This window comes from Myotis daubentonii, chromosome 7 (genome assembly GCF_963259705.1).
Source record: "Myotis daubentonii chromosome 7, mMyoDau2.1, whole genome shotgun sequence".
Taxonomy (NCBI): Eukaryota; Metazoa; Chordata; class Mammalia; order Chiroptera; family Vespertilionidae; genus Myotis; species Myotis daubentonii.
Window position 1 is genome coordinate 72,397,948 of NC_081846.1, and position 19,570 is coordinate 72,417,517.

At 36.8% G+C, this 19,570-nt stretch overlaps 1 protein-coding gene and 1 pseudogene across 1 annotated transcript in view; one reads left to right on the top strand and one right to left on the bottom strand.

The window, feature by feature from the left end:
• LRP1B (LDL receptor related protein 1B) overlaps positions 1-19,570 on the top strand; it is a 924,684-nt gene that overhangs the window by 265,031 nt on the left and 640,083 nt on the right. Inside the window, exons 17-18 of the mRNA XM_059704885.1 lie at positions 782-964; positions 14,702-14,902. Of these exons, the coding sequence (XP_059560868.1) occupies positions 782-964; positions 14,702-14,902 (384 nt within the window). The remainder of the gene's footprint in view (positions 1-781; positions 965-14,701; positions 14,903-19,570) is intronic.
• Positions 5,796-6,542, bottom strand: LOC132237996 (large ribosomal subunit protein eL21-like; annotated as a pseudogene).

The window sequence follows — 19,570 nt, forward strand, 5'->3', positions numbered from 1 at the left end:
AAATTATTCAGTTGTACTATGAATCATCTATATCACCAACATTTTTTATTTCCTTATTCTTGCTTATGCTTACCAGAATATTTTAACCTATATTTTTAGTTATCAGGTTTTGAGGAATATAGTTATATGAGTACTGTATAAATTATTAATTGATAAATTGACTTTGAATATATAGTGCCTCATTAAATTCTTATGTGTCTGCTGTGATTATAGATTTATAATCTTACATCCTAAAGAGTTTATGTTTATTATGGGGTCTTTTTATTCTCAAACTTTTGAATGTTATTCTATAAAGATTTTATTAGCCAGAAAGTATGTATTATTTACTTAGTTATCTTGTAAAAGTTCAAAATAAATTAACTAGAGAAGTGTCAAAAGATCAACCAAAGTCAACATTTAGAGTAGAATGTGAAACCTCTTTTATGTGTCAAAGAGAATAGGCTTTCAAAGATCTAATCATTAAGACACTAATTAAAATTACAATAGAATTGTCATACATTATGTTATTCTAAACTTTTTTTTTAATGTAAGTGACATTTTCATGAACTCTTTGGGAGATAAACATAATTTTCTCTTATTATTAATGTTTCTGAAATGAATTTGAAAATACTGGAAAGTATTATAGCTATTAAACAACACTATTCAAAAAATGTAAAATATAAAAAGTCAATATATATTCTCTCTATCATCATAAAAATGTCTAAAGAAAGAAAAATATTATCAAGTAAAATAATTTCTCTCCTGGCTTCTCCCCTCTATTTCTCTCTCATTTCTATTTAAGAGATTCGTTCTCCTGCTGGTTGTAATGGGAATGAATTTCAGTGTCATCCTGATGGAAATTGTATTCCTGACCTGTGGCGTTGTGATGGGGAAAAAGATTGTGAAGATGGTAGTGATGAAAAAGGCTGTAATGGCACCTTACGATTGTGTGATCACAAAACCAAGTTTTCCTGTCGGAGTACAGGTAAGCAGAACATTGGGTTCAGCATCTACCATGGGCTTCTCGGTTGTAGAATCCTTTTAGCTCATCTTCAATCTATTTCTTATCTTTGTAAGAAGTATTATTGTGTTCCTTCTAATAGGTTGTTCACATTCTATATGTAACAATAATAGTTAACATTTTAAAATATATTTTTATTGATTTCAGAGTGAAAGGGAGAGGGAGAGAGAGAGAAGCATCAGTGATAAGAGAGAATCATTGTTCTACAGCCTCCTGATCTCCCCCTACTTGGCATTGAGCCCACAACCCGGGCATGTGCCCTAACCTGTAATCAAACCATGACCTCCTTGTTCAGAGATAGATGCTGAGCCACACTGGCCAGACATTATAGCTAACATTTTTCAGTTTGCCATTGTTCTAAGAATGTTCTCTACTTGAACTTATTTCATCATGCCAAATCACAATGAGAAACTAAGGCCAAAGAAGTTTTTAACTTGCTCAAGTTGAAAAAGTCAAAAGAAGTTTTAACTTGCTGGTTCATAGAACCAGCATGGTGGAACTGAGAGTTTAAACCAGGCAATCTGGAGTCAGAGTCTAGAATTTCAGAGTCCAGCAGGAGACCAACAGCAAAATCCATGGACATAAATAAATGCTCACCATAAAATGTAATGAAGATGCCGAGAAAGGAAAGACAAAATTATTTACATTTTTTTCCCAACTAGTTTTCTAAATATGATTGTGCTGTTGCTGGATTCCATTGGAATGAAGGTGATGACTGTCATTCAGACCTTTGATTTGTTTTGAAGGAGTTGCTAAGGTTTTATTTATTTATTTTATGAAGGTATTCTACTAATATTATTTTTCCCTTTTGTTTTCTTACAACAGTAGGGTTCACCTGACATGATAAACTAACTTACTTCCCTCTCTATACCAGATGATTGAGTTGAGGATTAGAGAAAAATAGATCACAATGAACTATTGTGGTATAATTAGTGAAATAGCTAATATCCAAATAACCCATGGAAAGAATTTTCTACGGATTTCAGGATATGTTCATGAATCATCTCTGAAATTTCTTTTTATTGTGAAATTGCTTTGAGTTGCTTAAATTATGAGCTCTTAAGATTTATTTTGCTCTCTATTAAGTATTTGAAGCAAAAGGTAAGACAAAGGTTATCATAGCTGTGATTAAGCAAACACTCTGGAAACCACATGGTCCATGGGCATTCAAAGTTATAAAAATGAATCGTGTTTATTTTCTTAAACACATATTCTGGTTACAATTAAGCATTCAAATAAGAAATAAAAATAATATAAGCTTAAACATGGGCATAGAGAAATAAATATTTCTGATGCCCATTCCTAGTGAAGGAGTTATATTTCCAAAATGAAAAATGTTCCAATAATGTTTTTCACAATTATGTGATTCTTTTCAATTGTTAAATAAAGGGTCTTAGTTTGGGGGTTATTACTTGTATTTTAATCTGTAGTTTAAGTATAGTAAAGCACAATGTTTCAAACTATTTATGGAGCCATTATTTGCAATTAGTATGCGTATTTATAATAGACATTTATGCATATTACAGACATTAAAATGAACTACTGATATAAGCATTGGATTATAAATATGTGCACATCTCTAATCTTTTTGACATTTAAAATTTTACTTTAATTAAATTCTCACTTATACAAGCTAGCAGACCTTTAAAATACCCAAGATATTGAATTGAAGTTCATATTTATTTTCAAAGATTTCTAAATGCTAGCTTGAGAATTTTAAAGTTTTCAAGGTAATCAACTTATATTTGGTGGTTAAAATGTATTTTCTTTTATACATAATAACTTGCCTCTTATTAGCATTAAAACATACAAATGCTGATGTTTATTGCTATAAATAAGAGAGAGGTAAATGAAGTTAAAGTACAGTATAACCATTATCATTTAACATTTTCTATTCCAAAGAACATATTATTTTTTTAAAAATCTTTATTGTTGACAGTATTACATAGGTCCTCCTTTTCCCCCCATTAACCTCTTCCAGCCTGCTCCCCCATCCCAGGCTCTCACCACCCCATTGTCTGTGTCCACAAGTTATGCATATATGCATACAAGTTCATTTGTTGATCTCTTCCCACCCACCCTCCACTTCAAAGAACGTATACTTGATCAAGAAATATATCCTTCGCCGAAACCGGTTTGGCTCAGTGGATAGAGCGTCGGCCTGCGGACTGAAAGGTCCCAGGTTCGATTCTGGTTAAGGGCATGTACCTGGGTTGCAGGCACATCCCCAGTGGGGAGTGTGCAGGAGGCAGCTGGTCGATGTTTCTCTCTCATCGATGTTTCTAACTCTCTATATCTCTCCCTTCCTCTCTGTAAAAAAATCAATAAAATATATTTTTTTAAAAAAGAAATATATCCTCCGACATCCAGTCTCTCACACCCCAGAACAGATATTTGCAGTTATATTTTAGTTAGTGAATTGGGAGAAGAAATTTCAAGTCCACCATTAATAGAAAAGATTTTCAGAAATGCCACTCTTCAGATTTGAAAAGGAAAAACAATATCAGATATTATATAGTGATAGAAAGGTCATGAGCTAAATAATTCCACAGCTGTTGATAGGAAATAAATTTGACACATCATGCCCACGGTTAGAAATCCATTTAAAGGAAAGCAGGAGTGTATAAAAAATATGCATAAAGATTTTCAATACAGCATTTTTAATAAAATAAAACTGGAAATAATGTACTTCCCATCTATAGGGGAACTAAAGAATTACAGCTCATTCATACAATGAATTACTTTAATGTCATTAAGAAGATTTAAGAATAAAATGCATATGAAGATAGAATTGTAAATTAATACTTTAAATCCCATCTCTACTGCTAAAACACATAGAGGTGATGATATAACAGGAAAAAAATGAGAGATGTGTAGCCTTATTAACAAACAAAATATATCTCTGATTAGCAGATATAAAACAAAATAACAAATGGTGAGCTACAGTGAAGCTGGGTGCTGCTTTGGGTTGGACACGGAGGCTAGGAGAGATGAACAGGTGTTCGTATCTGCAGTTGTCCGTGTTCATATCTGAATAGAGGGAATAGGTGACTAGAGAAAAAGAGGGAGAAGCTCTTACCTGTACAGTCTCCTCTTTTAATTGGCTCTCTTTCCAAGAATGGTGATAGATTGGTAGTGACCTCCATATATACGTTTCACTCTAGATTCCTTTGGAAAAGTCATACACATTTCCAGTCAGGGTAGGGTTAGGGTTAAGGATGATGTGATCTTTAGCAAAATAATATAGCAGAACTAACTGACAGACTTGGTGATTTAACTCTGACAGTGGTTTCATAAACATTCTATTCTGTTCTGATCCTCTGTGTAATGAAAATCCACTGTGAGCTTCTGTGAATGGCAAAGCATTATTCTTTTCTATGTTTAGATTGTTTTGTTTTCCTTTCATTATTATAGCAGTAAATACAAAGTGAAATGGTGAATTTAATCATTGTTAAAAATCTATCTGGATAATTAGAACTAAAAATATCCTACAATGGAATAGTGATTTTGTTAGAATTATATGATGAATTGTGTATGAAGAATTTCTAAACACAGCACTATTTTTTTTTCTTCCTGTAATCAACCCCATGGGATACTTTTATTTATCTCTGACAGAAATAATATGGTGAACTCTCCATTTCCAATGTGTTGTAAAGATAACAGAATGCTTTGCATATTATTTCTTATGAGCCTTGTATATTTCTCTTTGGATTCTTCCCAGTGGCAGTTTTAAACCCTTTGCTGCATGCTTATTCTTCTCTCCCTTCAATCCTGTCTCTGAAGAAGAATACTGCCTCCATACTGTCCAGAAGGGCTCTTCTATAGATATTGATCCCTTGACCTTCTACTTCCTATGGGATCTTAGTCAGTTTTCTTGCTTATGTCTTCAGTTTTATTCTCTACACAAATTTTTCTTCTGCTCTATAAATATACCTAGTCCAATTACTGCAAAAACATTTTATTAGTTTTCCCTGTCTCCTTTCTTCCCTTTATTAAATCACTGTTGTAGTACATTGAGATGCCTTATCTCTCACTCATTCCTTCACTGTTTGTAATCTAACATCCAGTCCCCATCTTTAATGGAAATTGCTGTTTCAGTGGTTAACAGGAATGATATTTCAGTCCATACTTTTCTCATTCTTGAGTCCTGATCTACCATTTAGTAATTACATGAGTTCAAATAAATTATTGAACCTCTCTAAGCTTCAATTTCCTGATCAGTAAATTAGAGATGATCACATCAATATAATGTATAAAAAATGCCTAGAACAGTGCATGCTTAATGAATGATACCTTGAAAGATTAATACTGCACTCTGACTTCTTTTACTGGAGCACGTGTCCTCTCCTTGAAACCTTTTATTCTTTTATTACAGCTCTATTTTTATTTTTTTAAAAATTTTAGTTGATTTTTATAGAGAGAAGAAGGGAGAGGGAGAGAGAGAGAAACATCAGTGTGAGGAACCATTGATCAGCTGCCTCCTCCACTAAACCTATGGGAGATGGAGTCAGCAATCCAGGCATGTGCCCTGACTGGGAATCAAACCGGCAACCTTTCGTGCAAGAGCCACATCAGACAGGGCTTTTTTCCCAGTTGTATTGAGAAATAATTCTGTACATCACTGTATGAGTTTAAGGTACACAGCATGAGAGTGCATATATTGTAAAATATATTTTCATATAGATAAAATTAAAAAAGAGGAGATATCTCCTTGTTATGAGAACTCTTAGATTCTACTTAACATTCTGATATATCATACAGAAATTTAATTATAGTCATTATAATCTTTTTTAAAATTGATTGGCTGCCTCCTGCATGCCCCCTACTGGGGATCGAGCCCACAACCCAGGCATGTGCCCTTGACTGGAATCAAACCCGGGACCCTTAGGTTCTCAGGCTGACGGTCTATCCACAGAGCAAAACCGGTTAGGGTGATACAAGTTTTCTTTAATTATCCTTTAGGGGAAGGGATGTCACATTTCCACTCAATTAAGAGAAACATTTTTATCAGCACAGAAGTCTTTTTTTATTTTTTTCCCACTTATCATGCTATGAATTCATAGGGAATGGGTTCCAGCAGCTCAGGCTCCTTTCCATTGGTTCTCACAAACTGTGCTTCTCTGAGTGGAGCAGGCTGACCCATCAGTTGAACCCAGGTACCTTTCTCTCTGGCTTCCTCCTTTTTCCTATCTTTCCTTCACACGTTTCAGGAAGCTGTCTTGGCTCTTAGAGTACTTAATATGCTCAATACGTACATTAACTCTCTTGGCAAGAGTCTTGCCCTTGACTTGCTTGTTCAGAGTAATGCCCACTGCATGCTGGGTGACACTGTAGACTCTTCCAGTTTTGCCCTGGTGACATTTGTGGAGCATTCCTTTTTGAACAGTGCCCATTCCCTTGATGTCCACAATATCATCTTTCTTGTAGATTCACATGTATGTGGCCAAAGGAACCATTCCATGTTTTCTAAAAGGCCTAGAGAACATATAGTGGGTACCTCTCCTCTTTCCCTTTGTGTTAGTCATTTTGGCGAATTACTAGAAGATGGGGTTCTGGCCTAAAGGCCATTATAACCTTATTATAACTGGAAGTTCCTACATTTTGACCACTTTACTATAATTACCACCACCCCCCCCCCCACACACACACACCTCTGATCTCTTTTTTCTATAGATTTGGTGGGATTTTTAAAACATTCCATATATAAGTGAGATCTTCCAGTATTTTGTTTTGCTCTGACTGAAATCACTTAGCATAATGTCTTCAAGGTTCATCCATGTTATTGCAAATGGTAGGATTTCCCCATTTTTTTATGGCTGAGTAGTATTCTAATATATATTTGTGTATATATATCATTTTCTTTGTTTAGCCACTGGTGGACACTTAGGTTGTTTCTATGTCTTGGCTATTGTAAATAATGCTACTATGAATGTGGGGTTACAGATATCTTTTCGAGTTAGTGTTTTTATATTCTTTGGATGTATCCCCAGAAGTGAAATCGATGGAGCATATAAAAATTCTCTTTTTAATTTCTTGAGGAACCTCCATGCTGTTTTCCGTAGTGGCTGTACCAAATTTCCAATCCTACCAACAGTGCACAGGGGTTCCCTTTTCTTCATATCCAAACCAGCATTTGTTACCTCTTGTCTTTTTGGTGGTGGCCATTCTAACAGGTGTAATATGATATCTCATTGTTGTTTTCATTCACATGTCCCTAGTGACTCGTGATGCTGAACATCTTTTCATGGACCTGTACATATTTGCAAAAACCTATTTAGGTCCTTTGTTGTCCTTAGGTTTTTGTTGTTTTAATACTGAGTTGTATGAATTCTCTGTGTATTTTGGATGTTAATCCCTTATCACATATTGCTTTTCCATTCCACAGGTTGTGTTTTTAATTTGTTAATTATTTCTTTTGCTCTGCAAAATTTTTTCATTTGATGTAGTCTAACTTGTTTATTTTATTTTTTATTTTATTGCTATGCTTTGGGTGTCATTTCCAAAATAATCATGTCAAAGAGTTTTTTTTATGTTTTCTTCTAGGAGTGTTATGGTTATGGATCTTAAATTTAAGCCTTTAATACGTAGTGATTTTTTTTGTGTGTTTTTGAATGATGTAAGATAAGAGTCGTTCCATTCTTTGACATGTGAATATTCAATTTCCACAGAACCATTTATTGAAGAGAATGTCTTTTTTCCATTGAGTATTCTTTGCTCCCTAGTCAACTCTTAGTTGACCACATATGGTTGGGTTTATTTCAGACCTCTTAGTTCTGTTTTTGTGCCCAGATTTCAAGGTTCCCAAGACCCCCAGGGAGCCAGTCAGTCCGATGCAAAAGCAAAGAGTCCTTAAATGCAAGCCGGCTAGCGCTCCCCGTTCACCAGACCCACTGACACAACGGAAAGTCCAGTGGCCGAGAGAGGGAGGCCTGATGGGACAGGGGGTTTTTAGGGGGGTAGAGTGAGGGCAAGAGAGGGGACTGTGGGCCCCGCCTATTGGGCAGACGCGAGTCAGTACAGGATGTGGTCATAGTGATGGCGTGCACTTCCCTTGATCATTATTGGTTAATCCAGAGAAATCCTGGGTGTGGCTAGCAGCGGCTTCTTCCCGTGAGGAAGCACATGCCACCGTCCCAAAATGGAGGACCCAAGGCAAGATGGAGGGCGCAGTCCTTGCCCGGCTCCTGCTGCTGCCGCTCGAACATGCCGCAAGGCAGGATGGTCCTCCCGCACAGCATCTGCAGCCAGCCTGCGGGCGGACCAGGACTCCCAGAGCGGCGTGTCTGGGCGGCACAGGCCCAGCAAACGGGGTGCGGCCGGTGGAGCGGCCCGGCTCCGGAAGAGCAGCATCTGCCCGGAGCAGGACCGGCCCACGGGGCCGGCGCACTGCAGCATGGCAGCCTCCCCGGGCTAGGGCACGCACCCCACTCCGCTGCCGCACTGGGGCTGGGGGTCCACGCGGCCAGCGTGGGCCTGGCCCAGGGGGCAGAGGGCGGGTGGCAGCCTGCGCTGGGCTCCCGCTGTGGGCCGGGGAGCCGATGCCCAAGGCCACCAGCAGCACGGCCAGGCCGTGCTTCATGGGGCCTGGCTGCTGGCCCACGCAGGCCCCGGCCCCCCCTTGACTGGGCCCCAAGGGCCGCATGGACCCCCAGCCCCAGCGCGGGCAAGCCGGGAGCCGACCACGGGGGAAGGGAGGAAAAAGCCAGGCGGTGAGGCCTTCTGCTCCCACGACCTCCCCCGTGGTCGGTGGCCGCCGGTGCGGACACTAGGACCCGCTCCGGGGAGGCCAGGCCCTACAGTGGGCGCAGAGAGATCCCAGAGCCCAGTGGCCAGACTCTTCCTCCCGCACCGCCCGGAGAGGTGGGCGGTGCGCCTTTCACTGTTTCACTTGTCTGTCGGCCTGTTTTTATGCCAGGACCATATTCTTTTAATCACCACAGCTTTATCATACAGTTTGATCAAGAAGTGTGCTTTATTCTTAGCATTTCTTGGGCTCTTTGTGTTCTTTTGTAGTTCCATATACGTTTTAGGAATTTTTTTTCTCTATTTCTGTAAAGAATGCTATTGGAATCTTTTTAGGGGTTGCATTGAAACTACAGATGGCTTTGGGTAGTATTGACATTTTAACAGTATCATTTCTTCTACTCTATGAACATGGAATACCTTTCTATTTATTTGTGTCTTCTTTTTTTTTTAAATATATTCTATTGATTTTTTACAGAAAGGAAGGGAGAGAGATAGAGAGTTAGAAACATCGATGATGAGAGAAACATCCATCAGCTGCCTCCTGCACATCTCCTACTGGGGATGTGCCCGCAACCCAGGTACATGCCCTTGACAGGAATCGAACCTGGGACCCTTCAGTCCGCAGGCCGACGCTCTATCCACTGAGCCAAACCGGTTTTGGCATGTGTCTTCTTGATTTCTATCATCAATGTTTCATAGCTTTCAAAGAAGAGATAATTCAAATAAATTAAGTTTTATTTCTGTGCATTTTATTGCTTAGGATGTTATTGTAAATGGGACCAATTTCTTTTATTTCTTTTTCAGAAAATCTATTGATGGTCCAGAAACCTTTTCTTCTTATGAATTCTCACATTGGATTGTCCTCTTTATTCGCTTACCATTTAGATTTCTTTTTTGTTTGTTTTGTTTTATGATCACTTACCCTTCTTCCTCTGCCTCTTCCTTTTACATAATTTAAAAATATTTGTTGAGTACATAATATGTATCCGGCATTGCATAGATTTTTCTCTTAAGTTTGTTTGTTTGTTTTGCTCTTTCTCATCTTTCTGCAAGGTGTCTATAACAAACTTTTCTCTTCCCAAAGTTTCAACTATCACCTCTAGGTAAACATCTCCAAAATTTCTGTCACTGAAAATTGGCTCGTGTTTCAAACCCATTTTTTTTCAATGCTATGCTAAATATTCTTCTTTCTCCCCAAAGCCAGAAATTCTTCCTCATTTTTTATTTCTGTTAGGAACATATTCGATCCTCTAAACATGTGGGTTTAAAATAGAAAGCACCTTTGACACGCCTAATTTGTAATCATTTTCCAAGTTCTAATGCTACCTCTACAAGTTATCTAACATCACTCATTTCATTCTTTCTATTTACATAAAAGCCTAAGATGAAGCCTGCATTATTTCACAATAAGACCATTATGTGGCCTACTATTTTCTCCTGGCAATTATTATCTTTAACCCATTATTCACACAACTTTGGCTTCCTCTTACTTCATAAGCTATAACCTGAATGCATACCTTCTCAAAATCTTTCAATGGTTGTCCATTGTTCATAAAATTTAAGGGCCCTCCTTGAATTAGTAATCAACATTTTATAAACTGTGTCCCCCCAAACTGTCTTATTATTGCTTCTGGAACAAGTATGGTTCTTTTCCATCTTTATATATTTACATAGGGGTTACATTTTATGTGTGAGTTAGATTCAGCACATAAAGCTAAAGCTGCCTATGTTCAAATTTACTATAGAAAATCATCTATAAAACTCAGTATACATGCTTCTTTGTATATAGTCCTGATGAAAATTTGTACTTACAACTACATTATTAAGAAAATAATGTTTAGCATAAAATAAAGCATACATATACAAAATATAAGTTTCTAGTGGATCCACTCAGAAATGGAAGAGCAACAAATTAAGGAAGAGTTGATTTACTTCCACCAGCAATGCCCTGACACATTTCCATTGAGTAACAACAGGATTAATCACCATGCTATTAAACTGTCATTTTTCTCTCTCTTTTTGCTTTACTTGTATCCACCCCCCCCAAGAGGGTGCGATTTGAATGTTAAAACAGTACACAGAAGACAGCTTTCTATATATAATGCCTTTATTTCTCTCATATGTGATATTTACAGCCACCTTTTAAAACCCCTTTCCAAATAACATCTCAGTAAATTTTATCTCAACCTTCCAATCACACATACGTTCTACCTCTGCGAAATTCCACAGCACGCTGTGATAATTACATTACTTGTATTATTTTTATATGCTCAATATTAGAATGTTTGTCACTACTAGACTAATTGCTCCATAGGGTCAGGAAAGTTTTATTTCTTTCCACATTCTTTGGCAACTAGGCAAGCACATCATAGTCAATAAATATTTACAGAATTAAATTGAAGCCAAACATTATGAAATATGTAGGTGGCATTAAAGGTTGGTAAGGTAAAAATTAAAACCTTGCAATTTAAAGGCCAGTATTTTAAAAGACATTATAAATATATTATTGAGTAAATCCTTATGAAATTGGGCCTAAACCAGCAGTCGGACATCCCTTTCACAATCCAGGACTGCGGGTTCCTAACTGCTTGCCTGCCTGCCTGCCTGATCACCCCTAACCACCTCTGCCTGCCGGCCTGATTGCCCCCTAACCACCTCTGCCTGCCAGCCTGATAGCCCCCTAACCACTGCCCTGCCGGCCTGATTGCTGCCTAACTGCTCCCCTTCCAGCTTGATCACCCTCAACTGCCCTCCCCTGCCGGCCTGATCTCCCCCAACTGCTGATCTCACCCCTAACTACTTGCTCCCTGGGCACCTGATCACCCCTAACTGCCTCTACCTCGGCCCCTGCCACTGTGACTTTGTCTGGAAGGAAGTCAGACGTCCGGAAGATGTCCGGTCAACCTGGTCTAATTAGCATATTACCCTTTTATTAGTATATAGATTATGACTCTTGCACTTGTATTCGAGTTATTGATCTTTATCTTATTGATTTGTAAGAGCCCATTTATTTTAAAGAAATATGCCTTTTTGTTAAATATAGTATTTTTTCTGATATTCAGATTATCTATATACAGATTTTATTGTTGTAATGTGGAATAAAAAATATTAATAAAATCAAGTTTATCATTTGTCTTTTATGTTTTCTGGGATTGTGTAATAACCATTTTAAGTTATTGTTTTAGTGTCTATTTTATGCTAGAATATTTTTGTGTTTATCATCGTTAATTTAAAATGCCTCTTTAATCTATCTTGAATTTATATTGGTGTAAGAATCAAGTAAAGACTCAGCTCTATCTTTTTTCCTCCAAATGGCTAATCCATGATTCTAATGTCATTAACTTTGTAATTAATTTTGCTATTATTTTGAATTGTAATTTTATATATTAAAACCATATACATAAACTAGAGACATGCTGCACAAATTCATGCACCAGTGAGGTTCCTCGGACTGGCCTGTGGGCTGTGGCCGAAACCAGCTCTCCAACATCCCCCAAGGGGTCCCAGATTGCGAAAGGGCGCAGGCCAAGCTGAGGGACCCCACTGGTGCATGATCGGGGCAAGGTAGGGATGCGGGAGGTTGGCCAGTCGGGGAGGGACCATGGAAGGGCTCCAGGGAGTGTCTGGCCCATCTCACTCAGTTCCGATCAGCCAGACCCCAGCAGCAAGCTAACCTACTGGATGGAGCATCTTCCCCCTGGGTCAGTGTACGTCATAGTGATTGGTCGACTGTCTACCACCTGGTGGTCAGTGCACGTCATAGTGAGTGGTTGAGTGGCCTTAGCATATCATTAGCATATTATGCTTTGATTGGTTGAATGGCCGACTGTATGACTGGACACTTAGCATATTAGACTTTTATATAGGGTGAGGATTTTTGTGTCTCTATGCTGTTTATTGATATGTTTATTGATACTCTGTTATGAAATATTTTAACTACTGCTTCTTCAAAACACTGCTAAATATTTCCAATATCCAGTTCCTATTTATAAATATTTTGTATTTTTTTGACTTAAAGATATTTTTAGTTTCATTTTCTTAAGTTTATGATAAGCTAATAGGATTGTAATAGTATTGTTACTATTGTGTTTGGAATCATATTAACTTTGGGAAAATAATATTTTTACAGTGATAAGTCTTGTTCTTTAAGACCAAACTATATCTTTATGCAATGCTTCTTTTGTTGTTGTTTTTGTAGGCGTTTAAATTTTCTTTATGCAAATTCGACAGTATTTTGGGTAGTTATACTTTGTTTTATAGTAGATTTTTTAATTGTTTCTTCTACTATAATCATTTTGTATAAATTAAATTTATTAATTTTTGTATAAATTTTGAAACTACCTACTTATTTTGGGAATCCTTAGTTTCTTATAGTCCTTATTTAACTTTTATTGATTTTATACTTACATGATTATATTAACTACAGGTAGTAATACTCTTTGCTAATTGTACACCTCGTTTTTTTGTATTTCCTAATTGCTCCATTAGACCATATTTCCAGAATGATATAAAATAATAACATTACTCATTTTATTTATAATGTGGATGCAAGAGCATATGCTATTTCTCCATTTATATCACATTTATTATTTGTGAAGTATCCATCTTAAGAGTATTTAGATTAATAATGTTGAATATTATCAAATGAATATATATTAATTATGGGACTGATCATTTCTGTTTTCTTCTTAATTGACTTATAATAGTATGAAACATTATTAACATATTTACATAAATGAAATATCTTTTCATCAGAATTTTACTTAAAATTTAGCAGCCTGTAAGATTTAAGAAGACATTTATAGAGGATGACTCTTGGACATATACATTCTAATATATTTCATTTTTTTTGTTTGCCCCAGTCATTTTATGAGATATTGATATGTATTTAGTCATTAACTACTATTTATCTTATGGTACATTATGTTATTCACATAACACCTTAACTGTGGATAATCCAGAAAAATAATAACTTAGATGAAAAATGCAAACAATATGGAAATGAGGAATAATTTGCAGTGAAAAAAAAGATTTACCTAGACAATGACCATTGTTTTCTATGTACTTCACATTGTTACTTTGAAACATGCTGGCTAAATAGTAATCACTTTTTTTTCTCCAAGTCAATAAATACCCATTTCCATAAATCTGGTCTGTATTATACCTTAACTATGAATATATTTAATAACACTGTATATCTACACTAATAAAAGAAAAACATGCAAATTGGTGTTACTCCACCATGCTCACCAGCCAATCAGGATGAGTATGCAAATTAACCCAACAAAGATGGAGGTTAGTTTGCATATGCAGGCGCTGAGCTAAGACTGAAGACTGAAGAGGACTGAAGACTGAAGAAGTTTGGCTTCTCCACTGTGGCCGGAGCAAAGGCGTGGGTCCCGGGTGCAGGAGGAAAACCGGTGCCGGCAGCCAGGGGAAAGAAGGCCTATTGCATGAATCTCTTTGTGCAACGGGCCTCTAGTTCTTTTAAGAAAGGACATGTACATAAGTCTGGATGTGAGGAGTTTAGATGTTGAAGTTATAAATGTCAATAGAAGGACATTTCTCTTGCAAAGATAAAGTATTTACTTAAATTTAGAATTCCAAAAGATACTGATAGCATTTACCTAAATTTAAAGTTTGGAGAAGTACTTATATACAAATATACCTTTAAAGACTGTAATTAAACTCTCAGTTCATCACAGGATTATTTAAATAAGGTAGACCAGTAACTTGAAACTAAATAAAATTTCAAGATTTAACACTAAGAGCCACTTTAATAACCAGGACAAGAACCATTGAAATGTCATTCAAATAAACTGTGATACTGTCAGCAAATAGATTTGTTGCTAATGGCAAGTAGTTCTGGCTCTGACAGAAGACAGTGATGACCACTCATTATTACAGTGATTTAATTACAAAAAATTAAATGCATGTCCTTTCTATTTTCGTAAGGGAGATGCATCAACAAAGCATGGGTGTGTGATGGTGATATTGATTGTGAAGATCAGTCCGATGAAGACGACTGTGACAGTTTCTCATGTGGACCACCCAAGTACCCTTGTGCTAACGACACTTCAGTCTGCCTGCAGCCAGAGAAGCTCTGCAATGGGAGAAGGGACTGCCTGGATGGGTCTGATGAAGGCGATCTCTGTGGTATTGCACTTTTCACTGCATTTGCTCCTCTCTGAACACTAGAGCCTTTTAGTTCACTTGCTGATACTGAATATAGTAACAGTCACTCTTTCCATTCATTCAATTTAAATGAGACATTTAGCACTGAACCCTATCTACCTTTTTTACAACCATGTTAAGTCTATAAAAATTTTAAAAATATGATTAGAAATTTCTGAAAATAAAGCAGAAGAGTGTAGCCTATATTCAACTCACTTAGCAGTTGTATAGCTTTGCTCATCATTTAGATCTCTGCATGGTCAATGCTGTTGCCACAATGGAACTGATATTATTTTTTGTCAGCGAGTCACTCAGAACAGGAGAATCTTATTATTAGTGATCAGTGGAATGGAGTTTACTGCCACCCAATGGATTCTGTCATGCCGTCTAGTCATGAAAATAGAAACATATTTAGAAAGAAGAAAGGAAGGGTCTGGATTATAAGACCAACTGAATATTACTGATATATATATATTCTTTTTTTTCATTAGCTTTTAGTCCTCATACAATAACTTTCTTTAGTGTGCTTTAATTAGATAAAATGATTTCTATCTGATATCTTTTGAGCTTAACTTTTGAGTTATGCATATATTCATATAAGTTATTTGGTTAATCTTTTCCCACACCCTCCCCCCCCCTTCCCTCTGAGATTCATCAGTCTGTTCCATGCTTCCATGTCTCTGGATCTATTTTGTTTGCAGTTTATTTTTTTCATTAGATTCCACATATAAGTGAGATCATGTGATACTTTTCTTTCTCTGATTGGCTTACTTCGCTTAGCATAACAATCTCCAGGTCCCTCCATGCTGTCTCAAAGGGTAGGAGATCCTTCTTTTTCACTGCTGCATAGTATTCCATGGTGTAAATGTAGTACAGCTTTTTTATCCACTCATCTACTGATGGGCACTTGGGCTGTTTCTAGATCTTAGCTATTGTAAATAGTGCTGCTATGAACATATGGGTGCATACATTCTTTCTAATTGGTGTTTCAGGCTGCTTAGGATAGATTCCTAGAAGTGGGATCATGAGTTAAATGGCAGTTCCATATTTAATTTTCTGAGGAAACAACACTGTTTCCCATTATGGCTGTTCCTTTTTGCATTCCCACCAGCAGTGCATGAGGATTCCATTTTCTCCAAATCCTTTCTAGCAATAGTGTGGTGAATGCCTGTTGTGGGGGAGGGGAAGGAGGGATGAATGGGGTCAGTGGGCTAAAAAATGGGGCATATCTGTAATACTTTCAACAATAAAGATAAATATAAATAAATACATGAAATAAAGTTATTTTTGACTAGCTATCTCCTTATGCCAACTGGCATACATAAAGAAAACTATATTTTCTTCTTTGTGGAGCAATCAGATATTCAGCTAGGAGGTCTTTAAAATATATATTTTAGATAATACTGATGGTGACATTAATAGAATAATAAAGAAGAGTTTATGGAATGGTAGGAAGAATATGAGGCTGTGAGAAAAGAATGAAGCTGCCCAATTGAATGTAGGAAAGACAACTGCATTTAAGCCTAAAGTTATCATATTTTGATCTGAATGGAGCATTAATAGCACAATAAGTATTACAAAATAATACTGTTGTTCTTTTTTTTAATTTATGTAGTAAAATATATTTCTTCAAAAGAGTTTGTGATTCTATAAAATAACCTTGAAGTAGTCAATGCAACAGTTTCATTCAGTGATGCTAAAATTTAAACAAGAAGATTCAAACCAAAATACATCCCAGAAAACCTAAATTAGAAAACAATAAAAAATACTAATCAAAGGTGACAGATTAGTTTATCTTTATTCATTCCTATCTCTCCTAGATTCTTCTCCCTGATGGGGCAGTTTGGTGGATAGGAATCTCTTGCATGACAATATCTGAGGCTTGCTCAGGAAGGTTATAAGAGTGATTCGGAATGAAGGAAACTACCAGTACTCTTCACATTAAAAGTGTGTAACTTTAGAAAAAGTTTAGACTTTGAAATGTTTAAATTATGTGCTTTTTCAGTTATTTCAATTAAGTAACCTAGACAGGTGGCTAAATTGTTTGAAATGTCAGTTTCCTCAAAACAAAAATGGAGATGAGGATCTCTATCATGAAATGATAATAATACCTGAGGCACTATGAATGTTGAAAGAAACTAGAGTTTTTTCACCTTTTTTTTAACCCTTGGGTTACTGGTAAATGAAGTAAGAGGAGAAAAAGAGAAAGTACATTATTAAGAAAAATGAAGGAAATGATATGAAAACACAACTTTGTTTTCCTATCTGCTGAACTCTGAATTAGGAAAACAATCTTTTAAAAATTTTTATTGTTGAAAGTATTACATGCCCCCCTTTTCCCCCATTGAACTCTCCCAGGTTGTCGCTGCGCCAGAGCCTAGGCCTTTACCCCTCTATTTTCTGTGTGCATTGATTATGCTTATATGCATGCAAGGTCATTGGTGATCTCTACCACCCTGCTTTTTCTGAATTCATTTGTTTACTTCAAGATTGAAAATCACTTTTTGCTCATCTAGCCATTTTTTCATCAGAGGAGGAGCCTCACTCAAACATTTCAAAGAATTACAGAGAGTAGAGAGGCTACAATGAAGCTGGTTGTAAAATTACCAGAGAAGGTACTAATCCCAGAGAAGAAACAAACTTCTCAAGTCTTTTTTTTTAAAATATATTTTCCCTTTATTGATTAAGATATTACAAATGCGTCCTTATCCCCCCCAATGTCCTCTCATCCCCCCAATCCTGCCCTCTCCCTCACCCCCTGTTGTCCACATCCATCGCTTATGCTTATATGCATGCATACAAGTCCTTTGGTTGATCTCTCCCCCTCACCTCCACCCTCCCCTGCCTTCCCTCTGAGTTTTGAGCATCTGATCGATGCTTCTCTGTCTCTACGTCTGTTTTTGTTCATCGGTTTATGTTGTTCATTATAATCCACAAATGAGTGAGAGCATGTGATATTTATCTTTCTCTGATTTATTTCGCTTAGCACAATGCTCTCCAGCTCCATCCATGCTGTTGCAAATGGTAGGAGTTCCTTCCTTTTTACAGAAGCGTAGTATTCCATTGTGTAGATGTGCCAAAGATTTTTAATCCACTCATCTGCTGATGGGCATTTAGGCTGATTCCAAATCTCAGCTATTGTAAATTGTGTTGCTATGAACATATGGGTGCATATATCCTTTCTGATTGGTGTTTCTGGTTTCTTGGGATATAATCCTAGAAGTGGGATCACTGGGTCAAATGGGAGTTGCATTTTCAGTTTTTTGAGGAAACTCCATACTGTTCTCCACAGTGGCTGCACCAGTTTGCATTCCCACCAGCAGTGAACAAGGGTTCCTTTTTCTCCGCATCCTCTCCAGCATTTGTCATTTGTAGATTTGTTGATGATAGCCATTCTGACAGGTGTGAGATGGTACCTCATTGCTTTTTTTTTATTTGCATCTCTCAGATGATTAGTGACTTTGAGCATATTTTCATATGTCTCTCAGCCTTATGTATGTCCTCTTTCAAAAAGTATCTATTTAGGTACATTGCCTATTTTTTGATTGAATTGTTTATCTTCCTTTTGTTAAGTTATATGAGTTCCCTGTAAATGTTGGAGATTAAATCTTTATCAGAGATATCATTGGAAAATATGTTCTCCCATGTAATGGGTTCTCTTGTTGTTTTGTTGATGGTTTCTTTTGCTGTGCAGAAGCTTTTTATTTTTATGTAGTCCCATTTGTTTATTTTCCTTTTAGTTTCCATTGCCCTAGGAGCTGTGTCAGCTCCTTCGGCATATATCCTCGTCATATATCTGAGATTTTGCTACCTGTGGATTCCTCTAATATTATTATGGTTTCCCATCTTACGTTTAAGTGCTTTATCCATTTTGAGTTTATTTTTGTGTACGGTGTAAGTTGGTGGTCTAGTTTCATTTTTTTATGTGTGTCTGACCAAATTTCCCAGCACCATTCATTGAATAGACTGTCTTGACTCCATTGTATGTTCATGCCTCCTATGTTAAATATTAATCGAGCATAGTGGTTTGGGTCGATTTCTGGGTTCTCTATTCTATTCCATTGGTGTATATGTCTGTTCCTGTGCCAGTACCAGGCAGTTTTGAGAACAGTGGCTTTGTAGTACAGCTTGATGTCTGGTATTGAGATCCCTCCTACTTCGTTCTTCTTTCTTAGCATTGCAGCAGCTATTTGGTTTTTTTTATTTTTTATTTTATTCCAGATGAATTTTTGGAGAGTTCTTTCTAGATCTGTGAAATATGCTGTTGGTATATTAATGGGGAGTGTATTGAATCTATAGATTGCTTTAGGTAGTATGGATTTACCATTGCACCAAAAAAATTAAGATACCTAGGAATAAACTTAACTAAGGAGGTAAAAGACCTCTACCCAGAAAACTACAGGACATTGAAAAAAGAGATAGAGGAAAACATTAACAGATGGAAGAACATACCGTGTTCATGGATTGGTAGAATCAACATCATCAAAGTGTCCATACTACCCAAAGCAATCTATAGATTCTCAAGTGTTTATGTCGGGGGACCATTGGAGCATGTTAGAGCAAGGTTGAGAGCAAGAGTGAGATGGTTATCTCTGTGCATGTTTGCATTTGACAGAGACTACTCTCAAATCTTTGAGAAGACAGTTTTAA